The 19,025-nt window shown below is 34.1% G+C and overlaps 1 protein-coding gene across 1 annotated transcript in view; it reads right to left on the bottom strand.

Annotated features, from left to right (window-relative positions):
- Positions 1-2,163: 2,163 nt before the first annotated feature.
- BDP1 (B double prime 1, subunit of RNA polymerase III transcription initiation factor IIIB) overlaps positions 2,164-19,025 on the bottom strand; it is a 96,316-nt gene continuing 79,454 nt past the window's right edge. Inside the window, exons 31-39 of the mRNA XM_044267515.1 lie at positions 17,567-17,717; positions 17,148-17,325; positions 14,741-14,804; positions 14,195-14,381; positions 12,954-13,161; positions 9,504-9,543; positions 8,650-8,917; positions 7,927-8,173; positions 2,164-4,896 (exon numbers count right to left, since the gene is read on the bottom strand). Of these exons, the coding sequence (XP_044123450.1) occupies positions 4,765-4,896; positions 7,927-8,173; positions 8,650-8,917; positions 9,504-9,543; positions 12,954-13,161; positions 14,195-14,381; positions 14,741-14,804; positions 17,148-17,325; positions 17,567-17,717 (1,475 nt within the window). The 3' untranslated portion in view covers positions 2,164-4,764. The remainder of the gene's footprint in view (positions 4,897-7,926; positions 8,174-8,649; positions 8,918-9,503; positions 9,544-12,953; positions 13,162-14,194; positions 14,382-14,740; positions 14,805-17,147; positions 17,326-17,566; positions 17,718-19,025) is intronic.

Consider the following 19,025-nt stretch of genomic DNA (forward strand, 5'->3'; position numbering starts at 1 on the left):
CCGGCTCAGGGCGTGATCCTGGAGTCCCGGGATCGAGTCCCACATCAGGCTCCCAGCTCCATGGGGAGTCTGCTTCTCCCTCTGACCTTCTCCTCGCTCATGCTCTCTCTCACTGTCTCTCTCTCTCAAATAAATAAAATAAAATCTTAAAAAAAAAAAAAAAAATTTAAAAAAAAAAAAAAAAAAAAAAAAAAAAAAAAAAAAAAACCAATCAAGAAAGGCAATGGCATGGGCTCAAGAAACAGAATCTAAACCAAGAAAGAGAGGTAGGAAATTCACAGAGTAATAGACAAGGGAAGTCTCATGACAACAGCTATACTGCACACAGATATCTGTAAAGCCCCTGGTCCACTTTAAAGTAGGAAGAATGAGCTCCAGAAAGTGTTCCAGGAAAAAAAAAAAAGAAGAAAACAGTTTACCTTATAGTTTGACCATGTGGAAAATTATATGCAGAGGCATTTTAAACACTTGCTGGAGAGTGTGGAAAGTTAAGTCACAGGTTCAAAAACAAAACCCAAAGCAAATGAAAAAAGTGCAGCAATTATTAACTCCAAGAAAAACAAAAGCTTGTACCATGTCACCTTAGTACACAAAGAGATACAGCACTGAATAATTACAATTAATACAGTAACAATACTAAATATGGACTAAACCTTATGATTAACATACTAAGAGGGAAGCAAGGAGGGGAGTTTTAAGAAAGCTATTTAAGATTTTATTTAATTTACTTGACAGAGAGAGAGAGAGAGAGCACAAAGTGGGGGAACAGCAGGCAGAGGGAGAGGGAGAACCAGGTTCCTTGCTGAACAGGAAGCCCAATGGAGGACTCAGTCCTAGGACTCTGGGATCATGACCTGAGCTGAAGGCAGATGCTTAACTGAGTGAATCACCCAGGCGCCCAAAGAAAGCTAAAATTCTTAAGTACCATGACGGAATGTCATTTATCAGTGTCTAACATTGTAAATTCTATAAATAACAATAACAACAGCAGAAGACACAGCTTGTTTGAAATGTAGCACTACTTGACTTTTTCAGCCATGTATAATAATTTTTAAAAATATGATATAATGCATACTAAAAGGTTAGTACCATGTCTAGCATAATAAATGGTAGCCTGTTGTTTTAAAAAAGTGAAAGTTTTAAAAATCTGCGGTGGGAGGGGGGATGAGGGTAAAAAGGGTCAGAGTGAGTTTAGTACAAAACTTGTGTGAAGTATTGACCCCAAATGTAGCTTTGCATTGAAAAAGAAAATAATACGAGGGTTCACACAGCACATATACAAAAACAAAACAACAACAACAAAATCAAGCCAGTCGAACAGAAGCCCAATTATTCCTGGTACTGAAGCCAAAGAGAAATTATCCTAAATAGGATTCTCATAGGTAGGATATTGGGTGATATAACTATTTAAAACTCTCTAACACCATTACAGTAAAAATATCAATTTCTTTAGGCTTTTATTCGATTTCACATAATGTCTCTAAACACAACCAGACCAAAAAATATAGGCAGCTCATATATAAAGCTCTTTGATAATATGAGTAAATTCAAGATAAAAATTCCATCCTGGGCTTTAGATTATATGTCCAGGATTATATTATGGCCAGGACAAAAGTTTCTCTACAAAGAAAACAAAGTGGGAAGAAAAAACAGTAAAAGAAACTGAGCTCTGATACCTAAAAATTCATTATATAAGGAATAAACAAGAAAGCAACTCTTCACATGTCCTAAATGGGAGGAAGGGAAAAGTCTATACTTTATTCTTATAAGATCAAAAAAATATCCTTCACAGCATGCTTATAAGACAAAAGATTAATTCTTCCACTTACATTTTTATGGATGGAAGAAAGTATATGCTGTAGGTGAAAAACTGACAAGTTTTGGTTAAACAGTATCTTTAAGTCATGTGAAAAGAGGGGCGCCTGGATGGCTCAGTGGGTTGAGCCTCTGCTTTCGGCTCAGGTCATGATCTCAGGGTCCTGGGATCGAGCCCCATATCGGGCTCTCTGCTCAGCGGGGAGCTTGCTTCCCCCTCTCTCTCTGCCTGTCTCTCTGCCTACTTGTGATCTCTCTCTGTCAAATAAATAAATAAAATCTTAAAAAAAAAAAAAAAGACATCCTTTAAAAAAAAAAAAGTCATGTGAAAAGAAAAAACAACAGAAGTAGTATAAAATAACTTTTATTTACATAATTTATATCTATAGAACATAACTGCTTTCTTTAGAACAAGAAAATTTACAAATGATAGGTATTGCTTTTTTGTCAAAAACGCCTTCAAGCAAGAGAGTATATATGGTCACTTCTAATTTGAATAACATGGTGGTAAGCAGCAGATACTCATATTTTTAACTGTGCCTCAATCATTTACCAACAGTTAGGCTTTTAAAATCATCATGTTGACCACTTGCTAAAATATAAGTATTCAGGAGGAAAAGTCAAGAAAACAAAGACCATTATTCATACCTCCTTTCAGATTTACAAAATAATTCTTCACAACATCATCTTTACAGGAATATAAACAAAGGGTGTGACTAATTCTTTCCACCTTGTAAGGTAAATACAATGATTAAGTTTCTTATTTTCCCAGATTAGTTTGAAGGATATAATAGTAGGACAATTTATCTTGGCTGACTTGATTCTCTTACACAATGAATACCCAAAGATAAAATTATTTTTTTATATAGTAAGAAGTTACACCTTCCATAAAATGAATTCATTATAGATGAACAAGAGACAGATGTTAACAAAGTTAAAAAATAAATATTACACAAGGGATAGAATAATAGTTTAACTGTGGCAACCTAACATCCAAACTAAGATTAAATGAAAGAAACTGTTTCAAAATATGAGACTTTAAAAATTTTATAAAAACAGGGCATTAAAATAGCTATGTGATTGACAACCATGATTTTTGTGACATATTAATCACATGAAATAAATTAATGCATACCTACTGAGAATTTCCACTCAGATTTATAGATCCCCCTTGATGACACTAAAGTTAAATTATAAATTTCACTATAAAGCAATGAATAAGAAATGCTCTAATAGCAATTTTAGGATTACTGTTACATTTGCTGAACCACATCCTATTTTACTAATGAAGTTGAAAATTTGCCACTATTTTTTTCAATATATAAACACAATTATCTAGACATTAAAATACCTTCCCAGTTGAAATACTGATCATTTTGTAATGCAATCATCACGGTTTTGTGATGCACAACTAATAACTTCAATGACAGATATGTCAAAGATAAAATGTCAGCACCTTAAGGTAAGAAAATTACTATCTAATATAGGGGTCAAATGAAAAGCCCATTACAGCCATGTCAATCCCTTCAGTATTGTCCATGGCTGTTTTCACACTGAAACAGCAGAAATGAACAGCTGCCACAGAGGCCATCCAGCCTGCAAATTCAAGAATATTTTGCAGAAAATGTTTCTAACTCCTGCTCTGGGGCTTTTCAAGTAAAAGAACAAATTTGTTTTTGAGAAGTTTGATTTGAACCACCGAAGATTTGCTTGGGTAGATAATGGAATTACATGTATAAAAAGCAAAATTTCAAAATCAAAAACAACCCTTAAATTAATACTGATGATAATCACTGACTAAATAAAGTCTTATTATCTTATTTTCTGTTTTAATATCACAATTATGTTCTGTGCTTAAAGGCCTAAGAGCCCCTTAAGCAAAATTTAATGGGGGGAAAAAGCTATCAAGAAATTAGTTTTTAAAAAAAGGAATGTATGTGAGTGTGTGTGTGTGTGTGTGTGTGTGTGTGTAAAAGGGACTGAATTTTGTAGGCAAATCTCCCTCATAAATTAAGGGATTTTTTTCCCATACAAATCCTGAGATTATCCAAAAAAATAAGAAAAACAAAAACTTCACAGTACAAATTCAATATACTAAACTATGAGAAAAAAATGTATTCAAAACATATATACTATCCAAATACTTTTAGTGATATAACTATAAATATCTTTAAAAATTAAAGGGAAAAGGGACAAACACAAATTTGTCAATGTTGTCTTTACCCATAATCTGAGTGGTGAAAATAATTAAAACTGAATATTCCTTTAAATAAAAAATTTAAAAATAAATAAACTTTTTGATGTTTCATTTTTATAAATAAGTTTAAATACTACTTGTTCAATTAGGACTAATGTTACATCAACATGAATTAGAAAAATACGTATTTTCCAGTCAAATAGCTGATAATAGAAAAGTTTTTAAGATTTACCATACTAAAGTGGAGATTTCACAATATGCTTTCATATACTCAGAGGCAACTGTAAAGGTCTTCAGCAAAACAAATAAAACACAAAAACAAACAAACAAATAAAAAAAAAAAAAAAAAAAACAGAAAAAAGCCTTTACAAAATAAGTTCACTAAATGCTAAATACAATCCACCTCCAAATAAGTCGGCACTGTGATTTATACAGAGAGTTTACCCACAGCACTCCAAAATGTCCACGTGTGTTCAGCACAGGAAGAGTCAAAACGTGAACAAGAGAAGCTATTTCTGTCTCAGAAGCAGTCTTAATTGCTCTGTATTTCCAAAATGCTGAATCAATCAGAATGAAAGGAACCTCAGCAATGTTTTCCACTGATTATAAAAGCTTCAAATCAAGCTCTTAAATATTCAAAATCAATCTAAAGAAAAAAAGCCAGTGATGCTTTTTTCTAAATACTGCTTAGTTGATATTTGACTCTGGAAATACTAGACTTAAAAAAATTAAAAAAAAAAAAAAAAAGACTTTTATTCTGTTTCATCTACTTCGATAAAGATATCACCGAAGAAATATTCTGAGACTGTGGTTGGCTCCTCCTCAGGTACCCGGTTTTGGCTACTTTTACATTCTTCTTTTGGTAAGGGACGATCACAAGAAGCCTAAAAAGATAATAAAAATAAGTATGCAATATAACATTTATATATTGGTAGTGGTCATCCAAATTGCCATCTCTTTGAAAAGCAATACAGTAATAAATATTAAGAGCTTTAAATATATTCATACTCTTTGACCCAATAATTTCGTTTCTGTGCTGTTCTATTAGGGAAATAATACTAAACATAGTAAGAATTTTATGAGTAAGATAACCTTTGAAGTATTAGTTAAAATAATAAAATTGGACTCAACAAACACAACAGTGGGTATGATTAGATTAATTACAGTGTACATATGATCCATTATTTTACCGTAATTTCAATGGAAAAAATGTTAATACAGAAAAGCATAACATCAAATCTATAATGAAACATTTTGATAACCTGCATAAGAATACAGAGCCACAAAATAGAACAGTATTCCAAGGCAACTACAAATTAAAGCAATCCTATCAAAAGTTAGCATACTTACGAACTTATAAAAAATTAAGACAACATGGTATTGTCATTGGAACAGACTTATATATCAACAAAAAAGACTAGAAATATCCCCAACACATACTGCAAATTTAGTATGAGAAAAGTTGGATTATTTAATAAATGGTGTTGGACAACTATATAACCATATTAGGAAAAAAAGAAGTCAAACCAAAATAAATTCAAGATAAATCAAATTATTTAAATATGAAAATATTTTTTAAAACATCTATTCTAGGGACGCTTGGGTGGGTCAGTCTGTTAAGCATCTGCCTTTAGCTCAGGCCATGATCTCAGGATCCTGAGACTGAGCCCCAAGTCAGCCCCCTGCTGTGCAGCCTCCCCTCCCCACTCCCCCACCCCCACCACCTCCTGCTCATGCTCCCTCAAATAAATAAATAAAATCTTAAAAAACAATCTACTCTAAAATATCATGGGAAACACTTTTTAATAATCCTGGACTGGGGGAGAGGGAGTTACCTTTTTAAATGACTCGAAATGCAGAAGTCATAAAAGAAAAGATTGATAAATTCACCTATGTAAAAATCTTTTAAATGTCCACATGGCAAAAACTACTGTACACAAAATCAAAAAACAAATGACATATAGGTTTTAAAAATTTAACAAATATATACATATAACCTTTATCACAAAGGGTTTTCGTTAATGGAAGAGCTTCTACAAATCAACATGAAAAATACTAATGATGCAATTTTTTTTAAAAACCAAACATGGAGTGCTTGGATGGCTTAGTCGGTTAAGCGTCTGCCTTCAGTGCATCATGATTCCAGAGTCCTGGGATTGAGTCCCTCAATCGGGCTCCCTGCTCAGTGGGGAGCCTGCTTCTCCCTCTCCCTCTGCTGCTCCCCCTGCTTGTGCTCACTCTCTCTCTGTGTCAATTAAATAAATAAATAAATAAATCTTTTTTAAAAAATCAAACATGATTAGATGGTTCATGGAGAAAGCATAAATGATTCAAATACATGAAGAAGTGCTCAACCTCACTCATTTGCTCATTAAATCTACATTCCAAAAGTGAAAAAAAATGATGACATCTAGTGTGAGGAAAAAGAACTTAAGTCTCCTACACTGCTGCTAAAAATGGAAACTAATACGTTCCGTATGGACGACACTCAAGCAATCTCTATCAAAAGAATAACCCCCTTTTGATCCAACAATTCTATTTCTAGGAATTCAACCTGTAGATAAATGTGTAAAATCACTCATTTATAAGTTAGCTATTACCATATTATTTGAAGCAGCAAATCCATTAGGAATAACCTAAATGCCTACTAGTGTGAGACCACTATTACTCTATGGTACATCAAAACAGTGGGACATGATCTAGTCATTAAAAATAATGAGGGCATGGGGCGCCTGGGTGGCTCAGTGGGTTGAGGCCTCTGCCTTTGGCTCAGGTCATGATCCTAGAGTCCTGGGATGGAGCCCCACATTGGGCTCTCTGCTAAGCAGGGAGCCTGCTTCTTCCTCTCTCTCTGCCTGCTTCTCTCTCTGCTCAGCAGGGAGCATGCTTTACTAATAACAAAAGAAATGCTAATTAAACAGATGAAATTACATCTCTACCCTCTACTGTCATATTAAATAAGAAAATAATTTATTTTCAAGAGTTAATATCTAAAGCTGGCAAGACTAGGACCTTAACTGGCACAGTTACACTGCTGATAATTTTAACAACTGTTCTCCACAGTCATTTGGCTACAATAAAGATTCATAACATACTGGTTCCAGAAAATAATTCTAGGAAATATAAAGTATTTTTAAAAATTTTAAAGACAGTCTTTGCAAAAGTACTCCTTTTGAGACTCATGCTATCTAATAGGTTACCAGCCTTTTCTGTGTTGAAATCCTAAGTAACCAATCCCAATACTCTTCCAAAGTTTCTGATGTAAATTCATATATGTTTCCATCCCAGGACTTGCCATATGAACATCTATAGCATGAAGAGAAATGAAACATGCAAATAAATTCTAATTTTACTACTCCTTGAATTCTTATGGATTTCATTTCCCCCAAAACAAATAAAACACCAGCACCATTTTGTTTTGCTTCCACAGATCAAAAAGTTCTCTGCGTTAAAGGAATGACAATTAAAGGGTCCATGTACAGCTGGCTTAAATGCCTCTGTACTAAAGGAGTTGTAACTTCCTAGTTTAATACCTTATATTCCTTTCTTATAGTGAGGTATGATGGGGAGAAGACAGACAAGAGATGCTCTGAAACAATTTCTAATATCCAAATGAAAATAGCAATTGCCATGTTTTTCCTAGTTGAGTCTGATTTCTAACCCATTCTTTTTTTTTTTTTTAAAGATTTTATTTGTTTATTTGACAGACAGAGATCACAAGTAGGCAGAGAGGCAGGCAGAGAGAGAGAGGAGGAAGCAGGCTCCCCGCTGAGCAGAGAGCCTGATGCAGGGCTCATCCCAGGACCCTGGAATCATGATCCAAGCCAAAGGCAGAGGTTTTAACCCACTGAGCCACCCAGGCACCTCTCTAACCCATTCTATACAAACAATAAAATATAACAGTTGTCATATACCTGAGTTGCTGAACTGCCAGTATTCTCAGATTGAGTATCAACAACACTTGGAGATGGAGGCTGATCAGAGGACTCTTGGATTTTTTTCTGGCTTTCACTGAGCGGATTTGATCTTTTCAGATTCTTTCTTGATACAGGTATAAGAGGTTTTAGACGTTTCTTATTATAAACCTGAGTAGGTTCATCAGACTCCAAACTATTCTTTGAACATATTAAAGACAAAAATCCCAGGGGTCTTCTGCCAGGTCTAGAAACGCAAATGTAAAGATATTCAAAAATATGCAAGAAGATAGATTCCTAATACCAACTTCTTTCCATGAATGCTAAAATGGCACATGTGATACCACATTAGTGGCATCAGCACATCTACTAAATATCTTTATTATTTTGATCATTATATACCAGTAGCTGGTATACCATCATACCATCGGGTGCCAATGCAGATTTTCTACCTAAAAAGTTAGTTTCAGCATTTAAAGTTAAGCTCTTGTTATATGGAATGTAGTATTTATCTGAAGAGTCCTACAAAATGTTGACTACCGAACTTCCTTTGATAAAACTCCTTCCCTTTACATTACTGACAGAGAGATATGTTTATAAAACAGCATCCTTAGTAGTGAACTTGGTCTTTACATATATATCATATCTGTTGCATACAGGTCACATTTACCCTTTGAGAAAGAGAAATGGAGAGAATCTCTGTTAAAGAGCATCTCATAGTACCTGGATAATGGGGTTTTTGAAGATGATGCAATGTTACTCGTTTGTTCAGACTTCGAAGCAGCACAAGTTCCCTCCTCCTTAGCAGACACAATCCTCTCATCCTGAGGTAACTGAGATGTACTTTTTTCTATATGTGTATCTGTTATTTTATCAAGAGACCCAGATTCTATACTCTGAAAAGTTGGTTCAAGTTGCTCTTTCTGAGGTTCTGGAGTTGTATGTGTGCCTCCTGAGGTAGGGAAGATACCTTGTTCCTTGTAAGACTCCCCTTCAAAAAATGAAGACAAATGATAAACAAAGAGAACACATATTGAAATCTGTGTATACAACATACCATTAACTTACTCTAGTAAGAATAAACTAAATTATAAATTAATATGTAAGTCATCTGGACTATTAAGAACTTTGTAGCTGGTTAAAAAAAAAAAAGGAATGGTTAGAATTTTTTCATTCAGATACAAAATAGTCCTACCAACATATTTTGACCTAGAAAATCTTTCTCCATAAATCTATCTTCAACTAACAAAATAAGAGTTATTACCTGCTAATCCCTGGGTAGTAAACCAAAGGAACTATAAAAACTCTTTTATGCTCAGCTTTCTAATTCCTAAAATATAATTGTTCAGCTTTTATAGGACATCCTGTAGCCACATGGTTTTCTATTAATTACAGGATTAAAGTAGCTTTGTATGGCTATGAAAGTGCCAAATCCAAGATCTCAGCTGGGGAGAAAAACATAAGAATCAAAGCAAGATTCTTAGAGAAAGTGAGCAAGATCTCTTCTTCAATTCCAAATTTCAACAGATACATTAAAAATAGACAATTGTAATCATATTAAAATTTATTTCACTCACCTGTTTCCTCAGAAGCATTTATCATTTCCTTTGAACACACCTGTTTTAAGAAAATTAAGAAAAAAAAATTTATCAAGTAAAACTTCGTTCTTTTTTTTCTTTTTTTTTAAATAAAGTAAGCATGTATCTCCCAGAAACCTCTGAGGTAAAAGATGTCTTATGGAAATGCTACCAACATTTATAAAAAAGACATTGCTACTGTTACTAAATCTATTCCAGAGCACAGTAAAAGAGAAGTTTTCCAATGCTTTTAATAAACCAGTGTTAATATTAATTCAAATTCTGATTATAACCAGTACAAAAATATCAAATATAATAGTACAAACATAATTCAGCAACATATCAAAAGACTAACACATCATAATCAAGCAGCGTTTGTCTCAGGAATGCAAAGACGTTTGAGTATGTGAAATTTAGTATAAATCAACTGAACTGAGAAGAAAAATAATACCCCCATCTGTATGTTTATGGGGAAAGTATCCAATATTATTCATACTTTAAAAAAAAGACATTTTCTTAACACCATAAACTGTAATTACTGCAATTCAAAAATAGCATCCCACTTCATAAACACTGGAAATATTCTCATTTAAATCAGGAATAAGAAAAAGATGTCTACTATCAGGACTGTTTTCTGATATTTTTTGAGTTTTGTTAGCCTATATAGAAAAGAGAAAGAAATTAAGTGTATACGAAGTGTATGAGAAGAATGAGAAAACCCAACAGAATCAAGTGAAAAATTACTGTAGGTGGTAAGGGAAATTCAGTAAGCTCTCTAATTTTTTGTTGTCAGTGATAATGACAACAAAAAAGATAAAATTCTTAGGGGATGACCTAATAAGAAACGGACAAGAATTTAAATGAAGAACTAAAAATACCACTGAGACATAAAAGAGTAATTAAACAAGTGGAAAGACATACTATGTTTTTGAATTTAAAAAAAAAAATCCAACGTAACAAAAATTCTGACACCAACTTTCCCTATGTTAACTGGTCAAGTTAATATGATCCTAATTTAAGTATCAATAGTTTCTTTTTTTTTTTTTTTAAAGCTCTAAACAAGTAAATTCTAAAATTAACATCAACTTTAGGACATATACCCAGCTAGGAAAAACTTGAAAAAAATAAAATAATGTGCAGGGGAGAGAGAAACTTTCCATTTAAGATAGCAAAGCATTTAAAAACTACAGTAATTTAAAACAGTGGGACACTGTTGCTCTAGAACAAACAGGTGAATCTCAAAGTAGAAGAAAATTCAGGGAGTACACTCAAATACATATGGTACTTCATACCCAGTAAGTGGAATTTTAAGTCAGTGGAGAAAAAATGAATTATTCAACAAATGGTGCTGGTACAACTAAGTAGGCACCTGGAAAACATGAAATTGGTTCCACTCTTCTAACACCAAAATAAATTCTAAACAAATCATTAATGTTAACTCTAAGAATTTATACTAAATCTCAAGGTAGACTTTCAATGTGTAACACAATCCCCAGAAGCCATACATAAAAAGACTGATAAATGGATTACATAAAAAAAAGTCTGCATGTCTCTGTGACTGCAGTATGTGTGCATTCTAAAATTTACAATTATAACTTCAACATTTTATAAGCATTTTTTTATTGTCAGAATGTTTTAAGTTTAAAAAATAAAAATTACAAATAAGATCAAAGAGGGGTCTGGCTGGCTCAGTTGGTTAAGTATATGCCTTTGGCTCAGGTCATGATCCCAAAGTCCTAGGATTGAGCCCCACACTGGGCTCCCTGCTCAGTGGGGAGCCTGTTTCTCGCTATGCCTCAACTGCAACTCCCCCTGCTTGCGTGATGCTCTTCCTCTCTCTGTCAAATAAGTAAAATCTTACAATAAATAAATAAAAATTTTTTTAAAAAACCACAATGTTTGAAAGGAATGCTGATGAACTGATGAAACTGGGTGACTGATACACAGGGATACATTACACTTCCTTACATTTTTAAATTCTTAAAAATTTTCGTATTAAAAAAAACTGGGGCACCTGGCTGGCTCAATGTATAGAGCATGTGACTCCTGATCTTGGAGCTGTAAATTTAAGCCCTGCATTGGGCGTAGAGATTATTTAAAAATAAAATCTTACCCCATACCCAAAAAATCAACCAAAAAGAGGTCTGCAAGAAAAAAAGACACACAAAAAAAGTAGAGTCAAAAGACAAAAAGTAGGGAAAAATATATGCAACTCCTTCAAAGACATAAACAACACAGAGTTCCTCCAAATCTCTAGGAAAAAGATCAACAACACAACCACAAAAATGTCTAAAGAATACAAAGTCATTTCACAGAGAAAGGAATACAAAAGGCTTCTAAGTATATGAAAGATATTCAATCTTACTTGTCATAAGAGAAATTAAAAACATTCAGGGTGGTTGGATTATGGACATCGGGGAGGGTATGTGCTATGGTGAATGCTGTGAAATGTGTAAACCTGATGATTCAAAGACCTGTACCCCTGGGGCAAATAATACATTATATGTTAATAAAAAAAAAATTCTGTGATACCATCTTCCACCCATCAGATATACAAGAATCCACTGCCAAAAAAAAAGAAAAAAAAGAAGAAGAAGAAGAAGAAATAGAATCCACTGCCTTTGTTGTCTGCCCTCACCTAAGGACTACTGGTCTTCAACTATCCCTTTGAGAAAAGAGATTCTAAATCAACTTTCCCAAAAATAAATAAATTAACTCTTCCACAGTGTAGATACACAGTTGAGATAAATTATCATGAGTACTGGAAACATAAACAAGTGGGTGCTAAGAAACCTTTAACATAGTGGCTGGTGATCAAATCGGCAAAGTATCTTCAGGCTTCCCAAAGACAGTGATGACTGAGCTAAAGAAGTTTCTATGTTTGGCAAGAAAATGTTTCATAAAAAGGTAATAAAAGAAATGCCCTGGGATGTGAAGAAAGATGGTGCTTTCTAGAAACTGAAAGATGGCCAATATGGTTACAGAGTGAGGCACACAGTGAGATCAGAGACAGAAATGTGCCAGACAAATAGAGGGCCTTTAAGGTTCTGGTTCTCTTCCTAAAAGCAATGAATAGCTTTATGCGTTATGGTAATACTGATGATGATACTACTATTACTATTTTACACAACGGGAAACTCATTCACAGAAATAAAAAATCCTAACTCGGGTCCCAAAACTGTTAAAGGGTACAGCCGGGATCCAGATCTGTAGGACAATTTTGGCTTATTTTTTTTAAGCCATTTACAAAGAACTATGAATGGGCTTCCTGACTAATGTCCATCAATTTTCATCTAGAACAGCTGAAAATGAGAATCCAAAACCAGTTTTAGCTGGATTATTAATGGTGAAAAGTATTAGAACTATCTTTATATAAAGAGTCTAAAGAAAGAAACAGAAATGGATCTGTTGTAATATGGCCATCTTACTTGCTTGATGATTCTATCTTACCTCGGAAGTATAATTTTGACAATCATCTCCTGAAGTGAGCAAACTTTTTTTGGGAGGAGGAACCTGGTCACTTTCATCAAGCATACAGTGAAATCTCTTCCTAGATATAAGATCCAAATTAGCAGGAGGAAGCTTTTCAGAATCATCTCTTCCAGGATCAGATAAACAGATGGTATTCTGACCAACTGAAGTTACTGGAAAACTCACACTGTATAGAAAATGCATACATATGAAATTAGCAAATTAGAAGCTACTTAATGAGGTAAAAGGTTGAAATATTCCAGTGAAAACTGCCCAAAAACTTCCAAGTAACTAATATATATACATGGCTGTAGTCACAAAAATGTTAGTTTTGAGATCCATTCATACTCAAAAACTCACAACTTAAATCCATAATACTAAATTAAATCCAAGGTATAAAAATAGTGTTTTCCTTATCTATAAAGTTAAAATTTTAATCTAAAATGCCTTTTACTTATATAAAAGGCTAACATCTAATGCTACTTGACAGAGAACTAAGCATCTTAACCAGTGACTGTTAAAATACAACAATTCTCTAGTAAGGAATTTAAAAAGCAGTATTAAAATATATAGAAATGGGGTGCCTAGGTGGTTCAGTTGGTTAAGTGTCTGACTCTGGATCTCAGCTCAGGTCTTGATCTCAGGGTTGTGAGTTCCAACCCCATGTTGGGCTCCACACTGGGCATGGAAGCCTACTTGAAAAAAAAATACACACACACACAGACACACACACACACACACACAGAAACATTATCCTTCTTGCAATTTCTGTGAATGTGTATTTATTTCAGAATTTAAAATATATAAGCTTACAAAGTAACCACACGCCTTTGATAGACAACATTTTACAATCCGAACAGCTAAATTTTTTTAGCTTTCAAAACGCTTAGGATACCAAATAAGTTTCACAAAAAAGTATTATACATTTAAATGGCAGCTTTATCAGGCATAAAATCAACAATTTCTTCTCTAACTTAACACATAATTATTAAATAAGAGCTTTGAGACAATTATAAATAATGCTGGAGAACAATTTACTCAGTTAATACTATTCAACTCATAAAGCACCTTTCCTCCTGGCAAAAAGAGTTCAGTTCCCAGGTGATGTATGGAAGTGTTGAATCACCATATTGTACACCAGAAACTAACACTGCACTGTATGATAACTAACTGGAATTTAAATAAAAAGTAAAAAATTAATAGTTTAGCTTATTCATTACCTCATGTCACTCCTTTCTTCTGTATTCACGGATTTGATCAATATGGGTGCTGGCAGTAAAGGGTTTGGCATTAACTGTGCACTGGTATCACTAAATTCTTCAACAGCATTGGTTGGGATTTCCACCAGAGTTAAAATGAATGCTTGTTCATCCTCACCATCTTGATGTACATTAGCAACTAGATTCACTATCAAAGTTTGAAAGTTAATCATGAAAAGCTGAATTATGAAAATCATTAATTTATTAATTTATTACATTTCTTAAAAAGTCTCACTATAATTTATCCCATGAATAAAAAGCAAATTATACCCACAAAAATAAAAAGTAATTTCATAAAGGATAAAAAGACAGTTCACTATAGAGAAGATTTTTAATTCGGAATAACAAAACTTATACACAAAATACTTCAAGTTTTTCATTTGTTTTTAATTTAAGACTGTCATAGACTAAAAAAACTATTTTGTTTTTCCATAGTCAAATGGGGTAGGGGGATAAAAGCTATACTATTAGGGTTTGGTGATACTTTATCGAAGAAGATTATCATACCTGTTAAGTCTTGAGAACTGATTACATTCTCTTGTTGGACTTCTGGCATACTAGTTAGTGTACCCTAAAAAAATTTAAAAAGTTAAAATACAAGAATGAAGTTAACCAAATTTTCACTTATTTATTTATTTCTTAAGATTTTATTCATTTGACAGAGACAGACAATGAGAAAGGGAACAAAAGCAGGGGTAGTGGGAGAGAGAAACAGGTTTCTCGCTGAGCAGGGAGCCCAACGCAGGGCTTGTTCCCAGGACCCTGGGATCATGACCTAAGCCCAAGGCATACCACTGAGCCACCAAGGCACCCCGAATTCTAGTTTTAAAAAGTTTTCCAGACAATTGGATATAAGAGTTACTGCTTCAAAACTCAACTTTTTAACCATATACAATTTTTCAAATGTTCTGAAACTTTCAGTTATACGAATAACTTTTGATTATTTATATAAATATATATGCACAAAGGAATTCAGACTAAACTGTTAAATACATGAATTTTATAAAATTATTTTTAAAGTAACAGGAAAGGGAGATTCAAACCCCTCAACCTTCCCTCTATCCCCATTACAGCAGCTCTTGTCCTATCTGAATGGAAGCAAACTGCCTGTCTCCTCACCACCAGCACAGCTCCTTCCGATCTGTTCTCCAGAAAACTGCCAACACTGTCTTCTCTAAAATGCAATTCTTATTGTAATTCTTTACTGCTTAAAATTTTCAAACTCTCATTTTGTAACCAACGTCAGTAATCGATTCAGGCAAGCATCACCAATGGATACTAAAACTACTGGGGAGAAGGTGGCTGAGCCTGAAAATACTAACACAATGTACAGAAGATGCTGTTTAATGTAGAAATCTAGCAGACACCATGCTAGCCAAGTAATTAGTCCACATCACCAACAATGAAACAAGCTGACAGCACATGCCTGCTGAGGGGATACAAAAGGAAGAACACAACAACACCTAAGTAGTAATTGTGCCAAACACTGTTCAATCTGTATCTAAAATGAGGAACAAAGCACAAAAATCCAGATTATGAATTAGCTTGCAATGTCAAGCTCACAAAAGAGGGAAGAGTGCAGGGGACCTACTCCAGATGAAAAGAGAGTAAAGAGAATGACAACTAAATGCAGTACGAGAGCCCTGGTTGAAACTATGTATTACATATAATTTTAATATCAGTATTAGATAATATGGTAATACTGACTGTGACAACAGTATCATCATTTCTCTATTAAAAACATCCTTGATGGTATCAAATAAAAGCTGGAATATGTATGAATGAAGGCTCCTATCTGCTCTCAAATGGTTCAGTTTCTTGAAAGTATCTATCTACAGAGATGGAGAGCATGACAGAAAAAGCAAATAAGCAAAATGTTATTAATTAATTAATCTAAGTAAAAGTTATATGAGAATTCTATTTAAGATCTTTACAACTCTTCAATGAGTTTGAAATTATTTCAAAATAAAAAGTAAAACAAGTTGGGGGCTAGGGAAAGTCCCATACATTTGGATATACTCCAAATCCTTGCAAGTCATAAAAACCCCTTTTATGATCCGCTCCCAGGTTGCCTACCTCACTCATCTTTAACTACTTCTTCATTTATATCCTACTCATATCTACTTATCCCTGAACATGAAATGCTGTTTCATACTTATTCTTAACACACGTTCTTCTCCCTTCAACTGGCTAATTCATATCTGTTCTTCTAGATCAAGGGCTTTTTCAGTCCTGGCTACACATCAGAATAACCTGAGGAATTTTAACAACAGCAACAGAAAGCAAATGTCTAAACCCTATTTCCGAAGACTGGGTTGAGGACCACCACCCCTTTAGTGTCTTGTGCAACTTGCTTTCACAGCACCTACCAGAGTTTAACCATTCTTATCCTCAATTATTTCTCACAACTCTGTCCCTCCAATACCTTACGCGATACCGAACATGTACTAATAACACCTCAAAAAAATACCTGCAACGTGAAAGTAGTTCTCGGATTCAGTGGCCCACAAGCAAGAGGTAAATACTCTGTACAAAACCCTTTTTCAAAACTTTCACAGCAAAGCTACGTATTGGCTGTTTTATCTGTGCTCAAAAGACTAAAAACACACTCAATAAAAAAATTCTATCACAATACATTCTTGCAAAGGCAAAACTAAGGAAAGAAAACAGATAAGGGATCACCAAGTAGCCAGGGTGCTAAGGGGTGGGGGGGGTATAAAAAAGGGCCCTGGGGAATCTGGGGGATGATGGAAATGCTTATGTGTTATTTACATGACTATATATGTTTGTCACAACTTGTACAAGTACACACTTAAGAAGGTGAAGTTTATTGTATGTAAATTACACCTTATTTTTTTTTTTTAATGGGGAATAAACACCCTGCCACCCCATGTTATATTTCATGTTCTTTTACCTCTGACATATGAAGAGCAAGCACACTGTCTCCATTAGAGTCCTTCCCTTGGGGCTCTTCAACAGAACTCTCAGGGAGAACCACATCTGAACCAAGTATATGGGGCCTTGTCTCAAAGGAAACTGGAGCAACTGATGATATCTGAACCTTTTGAGATTCCTCTTCCTGATCATCATTTCTGAAAAAGAGATTAGTACATATTTGAATTTCAGAGTATGTATTAAAGTTCTGTACTGAAACCAAGTGGACAACTACAGAGTAATGTTTAGAGCTGTGAGTCAAAGATTTAATGGTGTTCAAGTTTCTAAAATATATTTAATGCAACAGAACCCTCCTTTTCCAACCAAACAGTTATAGCTATAGCTAATGACTATAGTTGAAACAGAATTTAAACTAAATCCCAGAATTTCTCTTTTTACCTTTCAGTTAGATTTGCTTCTTGAGAAACAGCAGTCTCTTCAATACCATGTTCACAAGCCAATTTGCTCTGCTCCTTACTCTCTGCTGTTCTAAGTGATCCAAGGTTTTCATCTTGTAATTCCGTTGCTTCAGAAATATTCTTCTCAGTTTCTTAAACAAAAAATACACTTAAGATACAGTCCAAAACAGTACAGCTAAAACCTCCACATTAGTTAGAAATATGTTCTCTCTTTAAAGACTGATCACTATATAGTGGCTCTTCCAAATTTCTCTTAATCCAAAAATCAAACTTACATGCAGCAGTAAGAGTGGTCCTGGCCAATGAGATTTTTGAGGCAGATGATTAACGAATCCTACACTATACATATACTCATGGCTGCCATAGCAATTTTATGTCCACTCCATGGTGACAGCAGTGTAATTACAAACCCACATATAAAAGAATTTTAGAAGTGGGTACACATGAGGTCTGGCTAGTTCCACCTTGGGCAAAGTTGTTAGGGAGGGAGCTATTCTAAAAACAATGTCACTAAGAAGAAGAAAATGACTTCTACATAAAAGAGTTACCTTCAAATCGCTATCAAAATACCAACAGCATTTACCACAAAACTACACCAAATAATACTAAAATTTGTATGGGACCACAAAAAAACTCTGAAGAATATACAATGTGTAAAAGACATGTCTCTTCAATAAATGGTGCTTGGAAAACTAGACAGCTACCAAAGACTGAAACTGGACCATTTTCTAACTCCATAAACAAAATACAAACTCAAAATGAATTAGAGAGCTAAACATGAGACCAAAACATAAAAATCCTAGAAAAAAACACGGGCAATAATTTCTCTGACATCAGCTATAGCAACATTTTTCTAGATATGTCTCCAGAAGCAAGGGAAACAGAAGCAAAAATAAACTATTGGGACTGACAGCGAAGGAAACCATCCACAAAATGAAAAGGCAACCTACCAATTCAGAGAAAATATTTGCAAATGATACATCTGATAAGGGGTTTGTATCCAAAATATATAAAGAACTTATACAACTCAACACCAAAAAACAAAACAATCTAATTAAAAAATGGGCACAGATGGGGCTCCTGGGTGGCTCAGTTAGTTAAATGTCTGAATCCTGATCTCAGGTCTTGATCTCAGAGTCATGAGTTCAAGCCCTGTACTGGGCTCCATGCTGGACATGGAACCTATTTAAAAACAAACAAACAACAACAACAAAAACAAAAAAAGGGGTCTTCCAAAGAAGATATACAGGTAACAGACATGAAAAGATGCTCAACATAACTAATAACTAACTAACTAACTCAGGGAAATGCAAATCCAAGCTACAAGATATCACAACCAGAATGGCTAAATACAAAAACAAAAACAAAAACCCAAGAAATAACAAGTGTTAATGAGGATATAGAGAAAAAGGAACACTTGTGCACTAATGGTGGGAATG

The sequence above is a fragment of the Neovison vison genome, chromosome 1 (genome assembly GCF_020171115.1).
Source record: "Neovison vison isolate M4711 chromosome 1, ASM_NN_V1, whole genome shotgun sequence".
In the NCBI taxonomy this organism is placed as follows: domain Eukaryota; kingdom Metazoa; phylum Chordata; class Mammalia; order Carnivora; family Mustelidae; genus Neogale; species Neogale vison.